The sequence below is a fragment of the Suncus etruscus genome, chromosome 3, assembly GCF_024139225.1.
Source record: "Suncus etruscus isolate mSunEtr1 chromosome 3, mSunEtr1.pri.cur, whole genome shotgun sequence".
Taxonomy (NCBI): Eukaryota; Metazoa; Chordata; class Mammalia; order Eulipotyphla; family Soricidae; genus Suncus; species Suncus etruscus.
In genome coordinates, this window is record NC_064850.1 from 50,774,233 (window position 1) to 50,790,421 (window position 16,189).

A 16,189-nucleotide genomic window follows, 5' to 3' on the forward strand; every position below is an offset into this window, starting at 1 on the left:
GAGCACAAAACCAGGAATAATCCCTGAGCACCACCATGTGTTGTCCAAACACCCCCACTCCCAAAAAAAAAGAGTTAAAGGGATGAATATTTCAGTCAATTCTGCCACTTAGCAAAGAAGTTTCTAGTTCTTTGGTCCATTTTTCCCTCCCTACTTGAGACTCTTCTGACTGGAGTGTTCCTCCCTGAACAATCTATTTCACACCAAGTGCTTCTCCAATACCGTTGCAGAGGGGTGATGGCTTTAATCCAAACCTACTAAGTTTATTTGAACTTGATCATCATTGATGGTTAAGTGACAGAAGGAGGAGGTGTCCCAAAGTCATTTGATCCAATTAAATTCATTTTCATTGTTCACTTAAATAGTCTCTCCTCTATCAAGTTGGCAACTATGATAAATAATCAAAATTATATCTAGTGAAAGTACTGGCAAGAATAAATACTCAATCAATGCATTCTTCTCTTCCAGGAATATTCATTTTCTCCTAGTTAACACCCCCATAGATCCATATGGTTACATAAAAGAAGACTCAGAGGAAATACAGACAAACAGTAATGGTGGAAGCAAATGAAGGCAAACAGCCCCCAGAAAGTTACAAGACAGTATAAAGTACATGTGTTCTGCCTAAAGGAATAGAAACAGCACTGCACTTCCAAGTTGGGAGAGGGGAAGACATTTCATATATTTAAACACTGAAATCACTGTTGGGGCCTAGATGGAAGACAATGTTTGTTTTCTCTTCATCTCACCAAATACATTGTTTGGTTCCAATCCTCTTTCCCCCCAAAATCAAGTCTCCTTCCATGTTCTCCAAATCCTTTTTATACCTCTGTGGATAATTCATTTTACATTCATTTCCCAAATAACTCAAAGACAACATTTCTGCAGTGGCAGGGACCCCCTCAAGTTCCTTTTGGCTGATCCTCCAGGAGAATTTCAGGAGAGCAAGAGCAATTGTTTTTCTGGTTCTGAAGAAAGGGCCACACTGCTGCAGCCTCTGTGCTTACTCAGCTGTCAGTCAGCCAAATGGCTCTTGTCAGTTTATAAAATAAGTACAGTGGTGGATGTGGCCAGAACCCTGGACTCCTGATAGAGAGGTGAGTAAGTGAGCTTCAAAAGAAGGGTATTCCGAGCAAAAGTGGTGAGGAGCAGCACAGAACACCTAGGCTGAGGCAGGGGGGATATTACATTCCCCTCAAAACTACAGCATCTTCTTTGTACGTGCCCCTCTCTCAGCACAGAGCACCTTAGTGAGCCCAATATCTGGTGGTACCAAAGGGCTTTATCTATACAGCCTGTTCATTTGGGCCTCATCTAGACAGCCTGCTCATGCTGCCTGGCTCAGAAATGAGTGCTGTTGACATACTGCTGGTTCTCCTGAGTCCTGGTATCCGTGTGTCCTCCATCACTCACGTCATCTGAAGTCAAACTGATGGCTATGTGTGTGGCTGCTTGCCTCCCAAGGTTTGCCCCTGGAGGACAGCCATTGTGCTCAGCACAGCCGTTAACATGGGTCAGGGGCAGAGCTCGAGGTGGACAGCAAAGATGCTTCTTGCAGGCCCCAGAGATGCAGGGTGAGCTGCAAAGAGCCTGGGAGTCCTGGCCTGATGGCTCCATCCCATCCACCTGCTCAAACTGGATGGTCACGTTGTGGATGCCCACCTGGTGGAAGAGCTCTCGGATTTTCTGGCTGGCATCCTGATAGCCCCTGTCCTTGTCATACTTGACATGCAGGGTAGCGATGCTCTTTCCATTGATCAGTTCCCAGATGTGCATTTCATGGATGCTGCTGACGCCCGGCACAGCCAAGAGGTTGCTCGCTGGAATGAAAAGGAGCCAAGATGAGCACAGGTAAGAAAACAGGGGGACAGATAAAGGAGGGACAGTGGTCCTTTGCATCTTCACACTGAAATGGCTCTGGCTCCCCAGGGTAACTTGAAGGATAGAGCCTCACTTATCTTCCTGAGCAGTTTTCCCAACATCCTCTTTGTCGACTCAGGTGGCTTCTATTGCACATACACAGTCAATTAAAAATGGCAACTTCCGGGCTGGAGAGATAGCATGGAGGTAAGGCGTTTGCCTTTCATGCAAGAGGTCATCGGTTCGAATTCCAGCGTCCCATATGGTCCCCCGTGCCTGCCAGGAGCAATTTCTGAGCATGGAGCCATGAGTAACCCCTGAGCACTGCCGGGTGTGACCCAAAAACCACAAAAAAAAAAAATGGCAACTTCCAGGGGCCTGAGCCAAGTACAGCAAGTAGGGTGTTTGGCTTGCAAACAGCTGATCCAGGTTCAATATCAGCACCCCATATAGTCTCCTGAACTCTCCAAGAGTAAGCACAAAGCCAGGAGTAAGTCTTGAGCACCATTGGGTATGGTCCTCAAATAAACAAACAAATAATAATAACAATAATAATCTATTTTTGTTTGCTTGCTTGTGTGTTTTTAAATACTTTTTATTGTGACCAAAGAAATAATTTGTGACAAATATTTCACAGTAATATTTAAGGTACATAGTGACATTGAATCAGGGGCATTCCCAAAACCAGTGTTGTCCTCCCTCCATCACTGTTCCCAGCATGCATCTCATATCCCCCTCCTTTGCCCTCCGAACTGCTAGTATAACTGGTCTCCTCTGTATATAGCTTGTTGTAGATTGGTATCAATTCTGTTGTCGTTGACTTTGAGTTTAATGTTTAAGTCTGATCATTTTTTTTTATTTCTACTCAATGTTCATACGACTGTTTGGTCCTGGAACCATTCATTTTATTTCCCTCAATTTATTTTTTTTATTTTTTTATTTTTTTAATTTTTTTTGGTTTTTGGGCCACACCCAGCGGTGCTCAGGGGTTACTCCTGGCTGTCTGCTCAGAAATAGCTCCTGGCAGGCACGGGGGACCATATGGGACACGGGGATTTGAACCAAACACCTTTGGTCCTGGATCGGCTGCTTGCAAGGCAAACACCACTGTGCTATCTCTCCGGGCCCTATTTCCCTCAATTTATGAGGCAGAACAAGATGATTCAAGTTATGTGGTTCTGTTTGAAAAAAAAAGAAAAGAAAGAAAAATCTCAAAACACAAACAAAAAAACTGGGAGGAGTCCATCTAGAGGTTATAAATATCAATTTAAAAGAAGAAAGGGAGGAGCTGGAGAGATAGCACAGCGGTAGGGTATTTGCTTTAGATGCAGAAGGATGGTGGTGCGAATCCTGGCATCCCATGTGGTCCCCCGAGCCTGCCAGGAGCAATTTCTGAGCATAGAGCCAGTAATAAATCCTGAGTGCTGCCGGGTATGACCTCAAAACAAAAAAAATTAAAAATAAATAAAAAGAAGAAAGGGGAAAAAAGAAGATAAACATAACAAAAATACAAAAGTACAGGACCAGAGAGATAGCATGGAGGTAGGGTGTTTGCCTTGCATGCAGAAGGACGGTGGTTTGAATCCCGGCATCCCAGATGGTTCCCCAAGCCTGCCAGGAGCGATTTCTGAGCCTAGAGGCAGGAGTAAACTTGAACACTGCCAGGTGTGACCCAAAAACAAAACAAAACAAAACAAAAAATACAAAAGTACAAAAACAAACAAACAAACAAACAAAACAAAACAAAACCAAAAAACCACAACCACAAAAAAATTAAACAAAACCTGAAACCAGGGCCCGGAGAGATAGCACAGCAGTGTTTGCCTTGCAAGCAGCCGATCCAGGACCAAAGGTGGTTGGTTCGAATCCCGGTGTCCCATATGGTCCCCCGTGCCTGCCAGGAGCTATTTCTGAACAGACAGCCAGGAGTAACCCCTGAGCACTGCTGGGTGTGGCCCAAAAAACACCTGAAACCAGTGACTACAAAAAAAGCACCACAGCAATAAAGATAACCAAACAATAACCACGAGCATGAAAAAAAAAAAAAAAAGAAATCGAGAGATAGCACAGATGTAGGCCTTGCATGCAGCTAATCCAGTATGGATGATGGTTTGAATCCCTGCATCCCACATGAATCCCCCATGCCTGCCAGGAGCAATTTCTGAGCACAGAGCCAGGAATAACCCTTGAGTACCACCCGGTGTGACCAAAACAAACAAACAAACGAATAAAATTGTGCTTCTTTTGTTTCCTTTTTTTTATAGGTACAGTAAATATTGGGAAGATTAGAAAGGGAATTCCCTTGGCCCACTAAATACAAAAGACTGACAACCACAACTGGGCAGAACTTACCCTGGGACCAATAATAATCATAATTTATTTTTAATGGCAAATTTCAGGGCTAGAGTGATAGCACGCTTGCCTTGCACACAATCAGACCCCTTCCAATCCCTGGCAACACATAAAATCCCCTAAGCACTGCCAGGAGTGATCCCTGAGGACAGAGCCAATAGTAAGCTTTGAGCACTGCCAGATGTGGCCCCCAAAGTCAAACCTTAAATAAATAAAGTAGCAATTCCAAAAATATGTGTAATAAACACCTATGGGCCTACATGACTATTTCCACATGCATGAGACCTGGTTCAATCCCTGGGCCACCAAAAATAAAGAGGAAAGAAAGGGATTATCTGTAATATGAATTCAAATAAGGCAAAGGATGTCAACTAGACTTTGAGTGACAAATACAATGCCTATATTTAAACACAAACATTGATATATAATGCTGCACACTTGAAACCTAGGCCATATTGAAACTAACTTAAATTTACAACAATTTTAACTAGATAAATAAAAATCTTGGGGCTGGAGAGATAGAATGGATGTAGGGCATTTGCCTTGCATGCAGAAGGACGGTGGTTCAAATCCCAGCATTCCATATGATCCCTTGAACCTGCCAGGAGTGATTTCTGAGCATAGAGCCAGGAATAACCCCTGAGTGCTGCCGGGTGTGACCCAAAAAACAAAAAAATAAACAAAAAAAAATCTTTGAGGCTGGAGTGATAGCACAGTGGTAGGATGTTTGCCTTTCACACATGCCTGTGAGGCATCCGGGTCCAATTTCCAGCATCCCACATGGTCCTGCCAAGTCTGCCAGGAGCGATTTCTGAGCACAAAGTCAGAAGTAACCCCGGAGTATCACCAGGTGTGGCCCAACCTTCCCCCATCAAAAAAAAAAAAAAACTTTGCCAACTGTCTTAGACATTTAACATAAGGGAAATAAGCAACTATTTATTGGGATAAGACTTAACAACTTATAAAGAAAATAAATGGCAAGAAGAGAATAGTTAAATTAATTCTGTGATAGAATATGATCCAGACAAGAAAGTCAAATATTTACAGAGATGAGAGAAGATTTACATATTTACAAACTGTTTCCAAGTGATGAAATAAAAGCAAACAGCTAAGGTGTATTATACTTGACAAAATTCTTTCCTGTCCTCTTGTGCTTTTCTTTCTCTTTTATTTCAACTATCAGTTCACGTGCGCACACGCACACACACACGCGCGCGCACACACACACACACACACACACACACAAAGTGTGGTTAATTCCTGGATGGTAGGATTATGAGACATTTCTATTTTCTTATCTTAGGACTGAGGGTATTTGCCAAACTTTCTTAAATATGTGTGGTTGGCAAAAAAGGGATGTGAGCAAAGGCCAGAAGCCAAGTTCACTTTGAAACCCAGATGACTCATTTACTACCTCACTGACTGAGCTCCTGACCTAACCCAGGTACCTGGTTCCCTTATCTTACTGTAAGGATGCTGATGAGGTTACATCCAAGGCTTCTGCAAAGAATTACTCAGAATAATGAGCAAAGCCCTGGAAATTAATCTACCAGGTTACAAAGGGCTTGAGATACAGCTCAGAGAATGGTCATGCTTCAAGGTCAGTCTGGCTCAGTCTCTGGCATTCCCCTCACCCAAAAAGTATTTTTATTACTAGACTTTTCACTTATTTGTTTATTTTGTGGGGAAGGGGAAGCACACTTGTTTGTACTCAGAGATCATTCATGATGGTGCTCAGAGGACCCTATGTGACACCAAGGTTTGATCGCCTGTCTTCAAGGCACAAATGTGAAGCCCCAAATTTCATCCCTGACACCACACTGCCCACCAACATCTTCAGGATGCCTCCCCACCCCACCCACCCCCAAAAAATTTTCATAGACTTCACTGATCAAGGCCAGAAATCAAGTTGCACTATTTAGCTGCTCCCTGACACCTGCCAGGAAAAAAATGCTGAAAGTTGCTAATCAGCTAGCCCTCAACCCTGTGTGGTTCTGAGCATAAGAGGTTGACTCTGCTGGAGATTTAGTTCCTGAGCAAAGGTGAAAGCAAGCTTAGACAGTAAAGGGAAACAGGTCAGCTGCAGACCCATTCAGAACCATTCATCAGAAAGCAAGTAGGGCCTAGAAGATAAGAGAAATGAAGTTTCAGGGGATGGAGAATAAGGAGTAGATCCTTGGCACAGAAGATGAAAGATGCATGTTGCAGAGGACCAGAAATAAGGAGCAAGTGCCTGGCCCAGAAGTGGCCTCACTTGAATCCACATATACTATTGTGGAATTGGGACACAGCACAAGGGCTAGAGGCTGTGGCTGACATGACCCGGTTTCAGATCCCAGCATGATGAGGACCTCTGAGCATCACCAGGTAGATGAAGCACGAGAGGCCCCTGAGCCCCACTGAGGGGTGGGTAGGAGGTGGTATATCCCCAGCACTGAAGGGCAATCAAGATGGGGCCCCTGGCCCTCCTGAGCACTACTTGAGGTGTATGTATATATGTATACATATGTCTCTATATGTATGTATGTGTGTATATATACATATGTATGTATATATTGACAAGGAAAACAACCAGGAATGAGACTAACCCAAGCTCAGTGATGGGGAAAATGTGCCCTGAAATGAATTTGGGGTCCTGGAGTTCAGAATCACTGTCTCATGAAGACTGAAGTTTAGGGGGTTTGCACCCCAGCAAGGCAAATGGTCCCATGAGTCCATCAGGAGTGATCCATGAGTACAGAGGCAGGAGTAAGCCTTGGGCATCTCAGGTGTTTCCCACTCCCAAACAAGAGCGTCACTGATTGTCTCAGGCAACAAAACAAGAGTATCAGGTGTCCAAAGGGCCTGGGTATATTTCTGGGTTGGGTTGGGGGGCAGACTTACTCAGAACCTCCATGTTGACGCCCTTGGGGACCATCTGCAGCAGGATAGCAGCTGTCTCCTTGATGAGGGGGAAGGCTGAGGACAGGATGATGATGACCATGATGATGGTCAGGCTGGGGTCGATGTAGCACTGCCAGTTACATGGGTCCTCTTTTTTCAGGGGCAGCACATAGAAGATGACAGCAGTGACAACTACCACCACCGAGCCGAGGGCATCCCCCATCACATGCAGAAGCACACCTGGGGGAAAAAGCAGATTGTTCAGCACACAGCACAAGGGGACATTCAGAACCAGCTAGGGTGGAGCAGCATGAAAACATCCTGTAGACAGAGTTGGCAAAGAAAAGCAGTGCCCAGATTCCTAGCCCTGGGTGGGAAGATTTGAGGGTTTTGTTTGTTTGGGGGCCACACCAGCAATATTCGAGATTAACCCCTGGCTCTGCACTCAGGATCACTCTGGCAGTACTTAGGGAATCATATGAAATGCTGGGGCTCAAACCCAGATCAGTTGCATGCAAGGCAAACACCCTATCCACTGTGCTATCACTCTAGCCCCAAGCCAGAGAAAATCTGAGCCGCTGACTTAACTCTCCCCACTCACTATGCTACACGCTGGGGTGCCAGCTTTCAGTTATTATTTTAGTCATACATTTATTTATTTATTTATTTATTTATTTATTTATTTATTTATTTATTTATTTATTTATGCAGGGCAATTGGCAGGAGAGGGCTGCTACCAGGGAATCCTAAACCCTATCTACACACATGCGTGCTCTGCCACTGAGTCACATCCCCTGCTGTTCCTGCAGGGAACATCTTTCTGAGGAGGACACAAGGCCAGAAAAAGAGGACAAGGGTCAAGGCACTTGCCCTGCATACAGTTGACCATGATTTGATCCCCTGAACCACAGGTGGGCCCCTTGAGCATTGCTAGGATTGAGCACAGAGCAGGAGAAGGGCGAAACAGTCACTGAGCAGAGCTGGGTATGACCTTCAAAGAGAGGAGGGAGCTTTTGATTGTCTTCTCTTTTCTTGAACCCATTTCATGAACCCATATCTCACACAGCCCCAACCAAATTAAATGGCATTTGGCTTTAGAACTGCATAAGAATACCATTAGTTCCCATCAAATAAAATGGGTCCAAGCAATTGTACATTGGAGAAGGTGCTTGCCTTGCCTGTGGCTTACCCAGACTCGATAACTGGCATCCTGTAGGGTCCCCAGAGACCCACTAGAGTGATCCCTGAATACAGAGCCAGGAGTTACTGCTGGATGTGGCAAACAAACCAACAAATAGCAATAAAATAATACAAAAACAAAACAGAAAACAAACAGCGGATGTCTTTAAGTGAAGGAAGCATATAGAAAGGTTCCAGAGACAATATGACACACAGCCAAGCTGGGTATCATCATCAGAAAGACAAAGATAAACTGGTGGATGCAGTAAATATCCTGCCAGTGGGAGTTTTATAAAGAAATATTTCCTTTTGGGGCCGGAGAGATAGGACAGATGGTTGGACCCCTGGCATCTCACATCTCTCCAGAGTCTGCCAAGAGGGATACCTAAGTTCATATCCAGGAGTAACCCTGAGCACTGCCAGGTATGGCCCCAAAACAAAAACATTTAATGTTATGACAATGCTACCTGCCCCCTTCCAAAATAAAGAAACACTGGAATAATAAAAATATCCACATCTCCTTCTTTCAGATTGCTTATTTAAATAACAAGATTCTGATTCAATAACTACATCCAGTAGCTTCATAATTCTAGTTCTGGGCCCTCACATCTACAACCCAAAATGTCACTCCAAAAGGAGCTTTTTAAATTCCTATCCCGAGTCACAAAGAAAATAGGGAGGCTACACATACCAGAGAGTAAACAAGAACAAATGCTTAGGTTAGGAGAAAAACACAGTGGGCACCACCAGGTTCAGCTGTAGGGTAACAAATGGATAGATGGGAACCACACTTTGGGGGGTTGGGGCCACACCCGGTGCTATTCAAGGGTTACTCCTGGCTCTGCTCAGAAATCTACAGTGATTTCTGGAAAAACATCTGGCAGGCTCAGGAAACTACATGGGATATCAGGGATCAAACCTGGGTTGTATGCAAGGCAAAAGCCTACTCGCTGTGCTATTGTTCTGGCCCCAAGGAAACCGCCGTTTTGTTGGGGAGTATAAGGCAACTTATCCAGATAACAAAGTACAATATTATACATCTGAAACATTATAGAATGTTATCAGCCAATGGTATTTTAGTTTTTAAAAGATGCTAATCAAGTTCATAATGAAAATGAAAACATGAATACCAAATGTTTCTTAAACGTCCTTGACCTGGTTTCTATTGCTGGGCCAATCTGCACTGTTTTGTGCATGTAGGCCTGGGGTCCTAGGTTAGACCATAAGAGAGGTGAGGGACACCCCCATCTTTCCTTCATTTCTGTTGTAGCATGGAAGATTTGCAAGGTAGGCATGCAAAAGTATTTGATTAATGGATGACTAATTGGAACATGAGAATAATTTCCATCCCTTTCATAGTAATGACTATGACCTAGCTAACATGTACACACCACGTTGTTTTAAGAATGTTACAGGTTGAGGGGCCCGGAAGGTGGCGCTGGAGATAAGGTGTCTGCCTTGTAAGCACTACCAAGGAACGGACCGCGGTTCGATCCCCCGGCGTCCCATATGGTCCCCCCAAGCCAGGGGCGATTTCTGAGCACATAGCCAGGAGTAACCCCTGAGCGTCAAACGGGTGTGGCCCAAAAACCAAAAACCAAAAAAAAAAAAAAAAAGAATGTTACATGTTGAACCAGAGCTATAGTACAGCAAGCAAGGTGTTTTGCCTTGCACATATGACTGGGTTCAATCCCAAGCACCTTCTGTGGTCACACATGGGCCACTACTGGCAATGCTCAAGGCTTACTCCTGGCTCTGCACTCAGGTTCTATGAGTTTGGGCTCTATTTCTTCCCAGGAACTTTGTAATAAAATTCCCAAGATCATATATCATTTCCTTTACATTATGACTTTCCAAACAAGATCTCAATAACTACTAGTATATTAACTTGCTTGTTAGTTACTTCTTTCCACCTCCATATAATTCCTTCTTAACTCTATTATAAGATAGGAATGACTAAGTCCTAAAACGTGCTTGGAAAAATTAAACTGGCATGATAGTGGATTCTTTAAAAACCTACAATATTATTATTTTCATGATTTATTCTCTTTTTCCAAAAAAGATGAACTGCCAAGCTCTTTAGCAAACTCTTGGTTGATCTGAATTTCAATGAATTTACTGAGAATTTCAATGAATTCACTGAAACTTTGGGTATGCATGTGTTCCTATAGTTCTTTTCTGCTTTAACCTGTGGGTCTATCTTGAGCATCACATCACAAATCAGAAGTGAGACCTTACAACATGAAGCAATCTCCTAGGTGATTTGCTTCTCTTTCGGTCTACAGGCTTAGCTCAAACCATCTTAAGGGAAAAGGCTGCAGATAGTTGTTAATTTGTCAAAATTCGCAGAGTTTGATGCCCAGTCAGTGCTCAAGACATTGAGGGAGAGGAGTTGAGCAATGTCCTCAGAGGCCAGAGAAACTGCTAAATGTTCCAGCTGACCTTTTTTATGGTTGCTTATGATCTTGAACACAGAGCTGGGAAAGAGCTGATTGGCTTTCTCCCCGTGTGTCTCACCAGAACCCCCACTGGGGTCTGGAAGTGCAATGGGAAGAGCCAACAGCTTTATCAGGAGGGACACGGAACCTTGTGGATCCAGCCACCCACGATTTTTGCATGCTACACCAACACTGCATGGATGCTGGTGATTTCTATGTATGCACCAAATCCCAGGACTTCAGCTTTTACGGATTTGAGTATGCAGCCTGCAGAGTGCATGGGGCGAAGCTGGGTCAAGGATCAATCATTAGCAAGACTGGGTCCCCAGATCGATGCAGAGATTAGGCAAGAGCCCCAGATCAGAGTGCGCTCTGCAGCAGGTCCACTTTCAAATACACCTTAGAACAGGCTAACTCATAGAAAATGCCCGTCTGAACCCTGAACCGAGCTCCCCCTCACCACCCCCAACCCCAAGTCCTTCCTACCTCGGATATTCAGGGCGTCTGACTTTTTCTCCTTTTGCAAAGTTTCCTCCAGCTCGGGTTCGCTCTGGGCATTCAGGGAATCACCTGCATTCAAAGAAGAAACCTTGTGTTGTGTATAAGTTCTACAAACAAAAAGAAGTAGGGAACTCAAAAAGAGGTCTGGGGATTTAAAAAAATTTCTCTCTCTCTCTCTCTCTCTCTCTCTCTCTCTCTCTCTCTCTCTCTGTCACACACACACACACACACACACACACACACACACACACACACACACACACACACCAGCGCAAACAATCCCAGGCAGCCTGCATTTTGGCCTTGAGATAAGCCTAATGATCCACCTTTAGACTTCATTCAGAGTTCAAGTTAATGACCCAAAAGTGAAGCAAGGAAAAACCTGCTCTACACACACACACACACACACACGATGCGCAAAGGCAATATTTGTAATAATAATAATAATAATTAAGAAGAATATAATAACCAGTTTTCAAGAAGACCACATTACTATGCAGAGTGACTAGGAGAAAGAAGAGAAACAAAATGAGAGAAAAGGGGGTTCCCAGGGGAAATGCAAGGGGGGGAAAAAGAGATTGGGAGAAAGGGGAGCGTGTGTTAATAGAATTAATCCATTGTGTTCTTAGAATTAATTCATTGCCTAAACAAAAGAAATTGCTCTCCCCCCCCCCTTTTTTTAAACAAGCAAAACTAGCTGCCAGAGAAAGAAGGCGTGGGCAGAGCACGCGGAGTGAAAGCGCGGGGACAAGAAGGGGTGCGCCTAGCGGTCCCCGAGGAGGCTGCATCCGAAAGGCACCTGCTACGTTGGCGAACACGGTGGCCCCCTGTGCGTTCTTCCCGTCCCGGAGGCCACCGGGGCCGGAGCCGGTGGTGGTGGTGGAGATAGCGGCAGTGGCTGAGCCCTGCTCGGAGGGTTTTCCGGGCGCGCAACGCTGGGCTGGGCGGCGGCGGCGACGCGGGGTGCAACAGGAGCCGCAGTCCTGGAAGATGAGCAGCCCCAGCACGTTGACCGCCAGTCCGAGCGCGCCCACAATGAGCACCAGCTCGGGGTCGTCGATGCGCTCGGGCCGCCCCAGGCGCAGCAGGGCCTCCACCAGGATGGTGAAGCAGAGCGCGGCCAGAAAGACTGCGTTGCTCAGGGCGCCCACCACCTCGGCGCGCACGTAGCCGTAGGACGCGCCGCTGCCCCGGGGGGGCCGCCGGGCCAGGTAGCCCGTGCCCAGCCCCACGCACAGCGAGATGAGGTCCGACAGCATATTGAACGAGTCGGACAGCAGCGCGATGGAGTTGCCCAGGTAGCCCGACACCAGCTCGGCCACGAAGAAAGCCACGGTGAGCACCAGCATGAAGAGCAGCCGGCACGTCTTGCCCGAGTAGCGCCCCATGGTCGCCGCTGCATGTGGGGACCGCGCGTCCCCTCCCCGCCGCTCACCGTGTCCCGCGCCCCTAATGCAAGTCAAGGCTGCCGGCGGCCTCGTTTCTACCCGCCCCGCGGGGACCTGCCCGGCCTCCCGCCTGCCCCGGCTCCTCCCGCACGCCCCGCGCCCCGAGCCTGTTGGCTGCGCGCCAGGCCGCCGAGGTCCGGCTTATGATAGGGGCCAGATCTGGGGAGCTGCGGAAAGGAGAGAAAGGGGCGCTCGCGCAGCCACGCCCTGCAGACAAAACTCTCTTCAACAGAGGAGGGGTTCGCTCAAGATCTGAAGCTTTCCTCATTTCCCCAACGCCCTGACTGTTGACCCCAGAGATAAGAGCCTAATGTGTCCTGGGGCGTGGACGCGGGGCTGGACGTGTCCATCGGAGCCTACGTGCCCAGACGCAGCAGGGCCGGGCCCACCCGTGTTTTTCTCCCACTCTCCGGCCACCGTGGCTGGGCTTTCTCACCCTCAACCCTGCCTCTTGTTCTGTCTGTCCCCCTTAATCTCTGCGCCCAGCCCAGGCTCCTTCCTTGCCAGGGGAAATTGGCCAACTGGGAGCAGGCCCCACTTTAGAAGCAGGGCACATACGCTCGTGCCTCTGTACTGCGGGGAGTTTCAGCACAATTCAGGAATTTCTCTGGAGCCTTCTTGGCAGGGGCTGGTAAAAGAAGAGAAAGCAGAAAGCGTTCGCCTTGCGCGCAAAGGACTTGGACCTCTCTGGTTCGATCGGACTGCAGGCGCCCGCCTTGCTAGAGGGGAACGATCAGTGATCAGTTCCAGCACAGAACCTGCGAACAACATTGCTGCGACCTCAAAAGCCACAATGGGGATGAGGAAAATACTGAGGCGTTCCTGTTATGGGGGGTTTCCTTTCCAAACAGGAGTTACCCAGCATGGGGCCCTGGAAGAGGAGGGTCAGGGCCCTCTTGGTCAGTGTAGAGAGGCGGACATAGGGGGTGACCACATTCAGGACTGTGAGTTTGGTTTTGATTCTCTTTGCCCAGGTTGAATCTCCATTCCCCTTCCCCATCCAGCCTCAGGGTCCAGCAGGAGGGCATGGTCACTCTAGCCCTAGCCCTGCCCAGGATCACCTGGAAAATGCCAGTCAGCCTTCTGGTGACCTATGAGGCTCTGGGTCGTGGTCAGCGGACCCCTTAGAAAGGGAATTCCCTTTACCTCAGAAGAACCACCAGAATAAAGACTCCAGGGACATCGCACCCTATCTAGAACCTGACCTGTTCACATCTGCCACCATCAGTATTAATGTTTAAAGCAGGAAGTGAGCAGAGTGCTTACTCTGCATGCAGCTGGCCAAATTTCATCTCTGGCATCCCATATGGTCCCCTAAACCCACCAGGAGTGATCCCTGACCACAGAGTCAGGAGTAATCCTTGAGCACAGAGCCAGGACTAATCTTCGAGAATAGAGCCAGGACTGAACCCTGAGAATCAGGGCGGATCCCTGAGCACTACCAGTAAGATCCAGAAACCTCAGCAAGTCCCAAATTAGAGTCTGCCTGGCTTATTGGCATGTGGGGTGGCTGAGGGCTTGTTGGCACAGTTGGAGGGTCAAACAGGTGGGCAGGCAGTAGCAACAGCTGGCACCGGGAAACCCTCCAAGATTTTACTGCTCATTAAAAAAAAAAAAAAGGCAACAGGAAGAGGTGTGGGTGAGGGTGAGATCGAGGAGGCTGGCAGGGAGCTGGGTCCACAAAGTCCTAGTCAGCACAGGAGCAGAGCTGGCCAACAGCACGCAGGGAGCAGGATTCCTGGGCACCAGTGGACAGAGGATAGAGCACTGCTCTCCCCCTGCCCAAAGGTGACCTGATACTGTGCACAGGGCAGGGAACCAAGTGCTGGTCCCAGCTGAGCCTTGGGGAGAAGGGGAAGCCTTTCTTCAGGGGCCCCTCAGCTCTGCCAGCAGCATTCTGTGTCCTCTGGGGAAGAGAGAGCCCAGGACTTCAGAGCCTTATCACCCAGCCCAAGGCACCATCACTGTCCTGCTCACAGATAAGAAGTCACAGCCCAGGGCTCAGGGGTGTAACCATGAGGGTGGGGGTCACTCCACACCTAGTTCTGCCTGTCAGGAGGACCAAGGAGACACACATGCATTTGAGAACAGGGTGCTCAAAGACAATGACCCCAATATTTACTGTGCATCTGCAGGAGAGGGAAAAAAAGCACAAAACATTTTTTTATTATTATTTACTTATCTATTTTTTGTTAATTTCATTGTTGTGGTTTGGCTATTGAAGTGGATGTCTCTATTTATATTTATTTATTTATTTTCTTTTCTTTTCTTATGTGCTCTGCCACATTTTTTTTTAATCTCGATACCATGGCTTTTATATGGTGCTTACCCTTGTTTTTTGTTTTGTTTTGTTTGTTTATTTTTTTGGAATGCTCACTGGATATTTTATTTGACAGTTCTTTTTTTTTTTTTTTTTTTTTTTTTTTTGGTTTTTTCAGGCCACACCCGTTTGATGCTCAGGGGTTACTCCTGGCTAAGCGCTCAGAAATTGCCCCTGGCTTGGGGGGACCATATGGGACACCGGGGGATCGAACCGTGGTCCTTCCTTGGCTAGCGCTTGCAAGGCAGACACCTTACCTCTAGCACCACCTCGCCGGCCCCTATTTGACAGTTCTTTATGTACTGTTGTGCTGTTTCACCTTCTTTTTCCCCTTCGTCTCTCAAACCAAGGATGAAAGCCTCTAGAAGGACTCTGCCCATTTCCGGAGTATCTGATTCTTTTTTTCTTTTTTTTCTCCAGGTTATTACTTTTCTCTTCTTCAAACAAAACCGCATAACTTGAACTATCTAGTCCCTTCCCCCAATTGAGGGGGGGGGGAATAAGGAGGTACCAAGACCAAATAGGTGTAAGACCACTAAGTAGAAAGCTAGGCACAGAGGGGACCACTTATTCTAGCAGCCCCGGGGGTAAGGGAAGAGGATATGGGAAGAAGGACAAGAACTGAGGTGGAGGGAGGACAATTCGGTGATGAGAATTCCCCTGATTTTATGTTAATATGTACCTAAAATATTATTGTCAATGATATGTAAGCCACTATAATTAAAATTAAAATTATATTTAAAAAAAGAAATGATGAGGGAGGACATTTAGGGCAGAGAAGGGCCCACTGTGACAACAGTTGGGAAAGGTCAGTCTGAACAAGAACTAGGAATTGAAAGGAAGTAACGTGTTGTGCATGATATCCCTTCAATAACAGTTCTGCAAACCAGGGTACCTAAAAGGAAGAAAATAAAGAAAAAAGGGGGGCCAGAGGTTCGACCCCCCCACCAAACCCCTGACATCCCAGGAGCAATTTCTGGGTGCATAGCCAGGAATGGCCCCTGGGCGTCTCCGGGTATGGCCCCAAAACAAAACAAACAAACAAAGAAAAGAAAAAAGAGAGAGAAGAAAAGTATCTATCTTAGAGGTAGGCTGAGTATAGGAGTAGGGGTGGGAAGACAGAAGAAAATCTGGGGAAATTGGTGGTGGGAAATTAACACTGATGAAGGGATGGGTGTTGGGGTATTGTATGACCAAAATTCAACTAT

General features: G+C 46.7%; 1 protein-coding gene across 2 annotated transcripts in view; it reads right to left on the reverse strand.

Moving 5' to 3' along the window:
• Positions 1-477: 477 nt before the first annotated feature.
• SLC30A10 (solute carrier family 30 member 10) overlaps positions 478-16,189 on the reverse strand; it is a 35,540-nt gene continuing 19,828 nt past the window's right edge. The window contains exons 1-4 of one of the 2 annotated variants that reach the window (XM_049769518.1): positions 12,013-13,057; positions 11,199-11,282; positions 7,096-7,335; positions 478-1,820 (exon numbers count right to left, since the gene is read on the reverse strand). In XM_049769518.1, coding sequence (XP_049625475.1) covers positions 1,342-1,820; positions 7,096-7,335; positions 11,199-11,282; positions 12,013-12,601 — 1,392 coding nt within the window. In that variant the 5' untranslated portion in view covers positions 12,602-13,057 and the 3' untranslated portion in view covers positions 478-1,341. Of the gene's footprint in view, positions 1,821-7,095; positions 7,336-11,198; positions 11,283-12,012; positions 13,058-16,189 lie in introns of those variants that run through there. The other variant, XM_049769520.1, reaches the window with a different exon arrangement.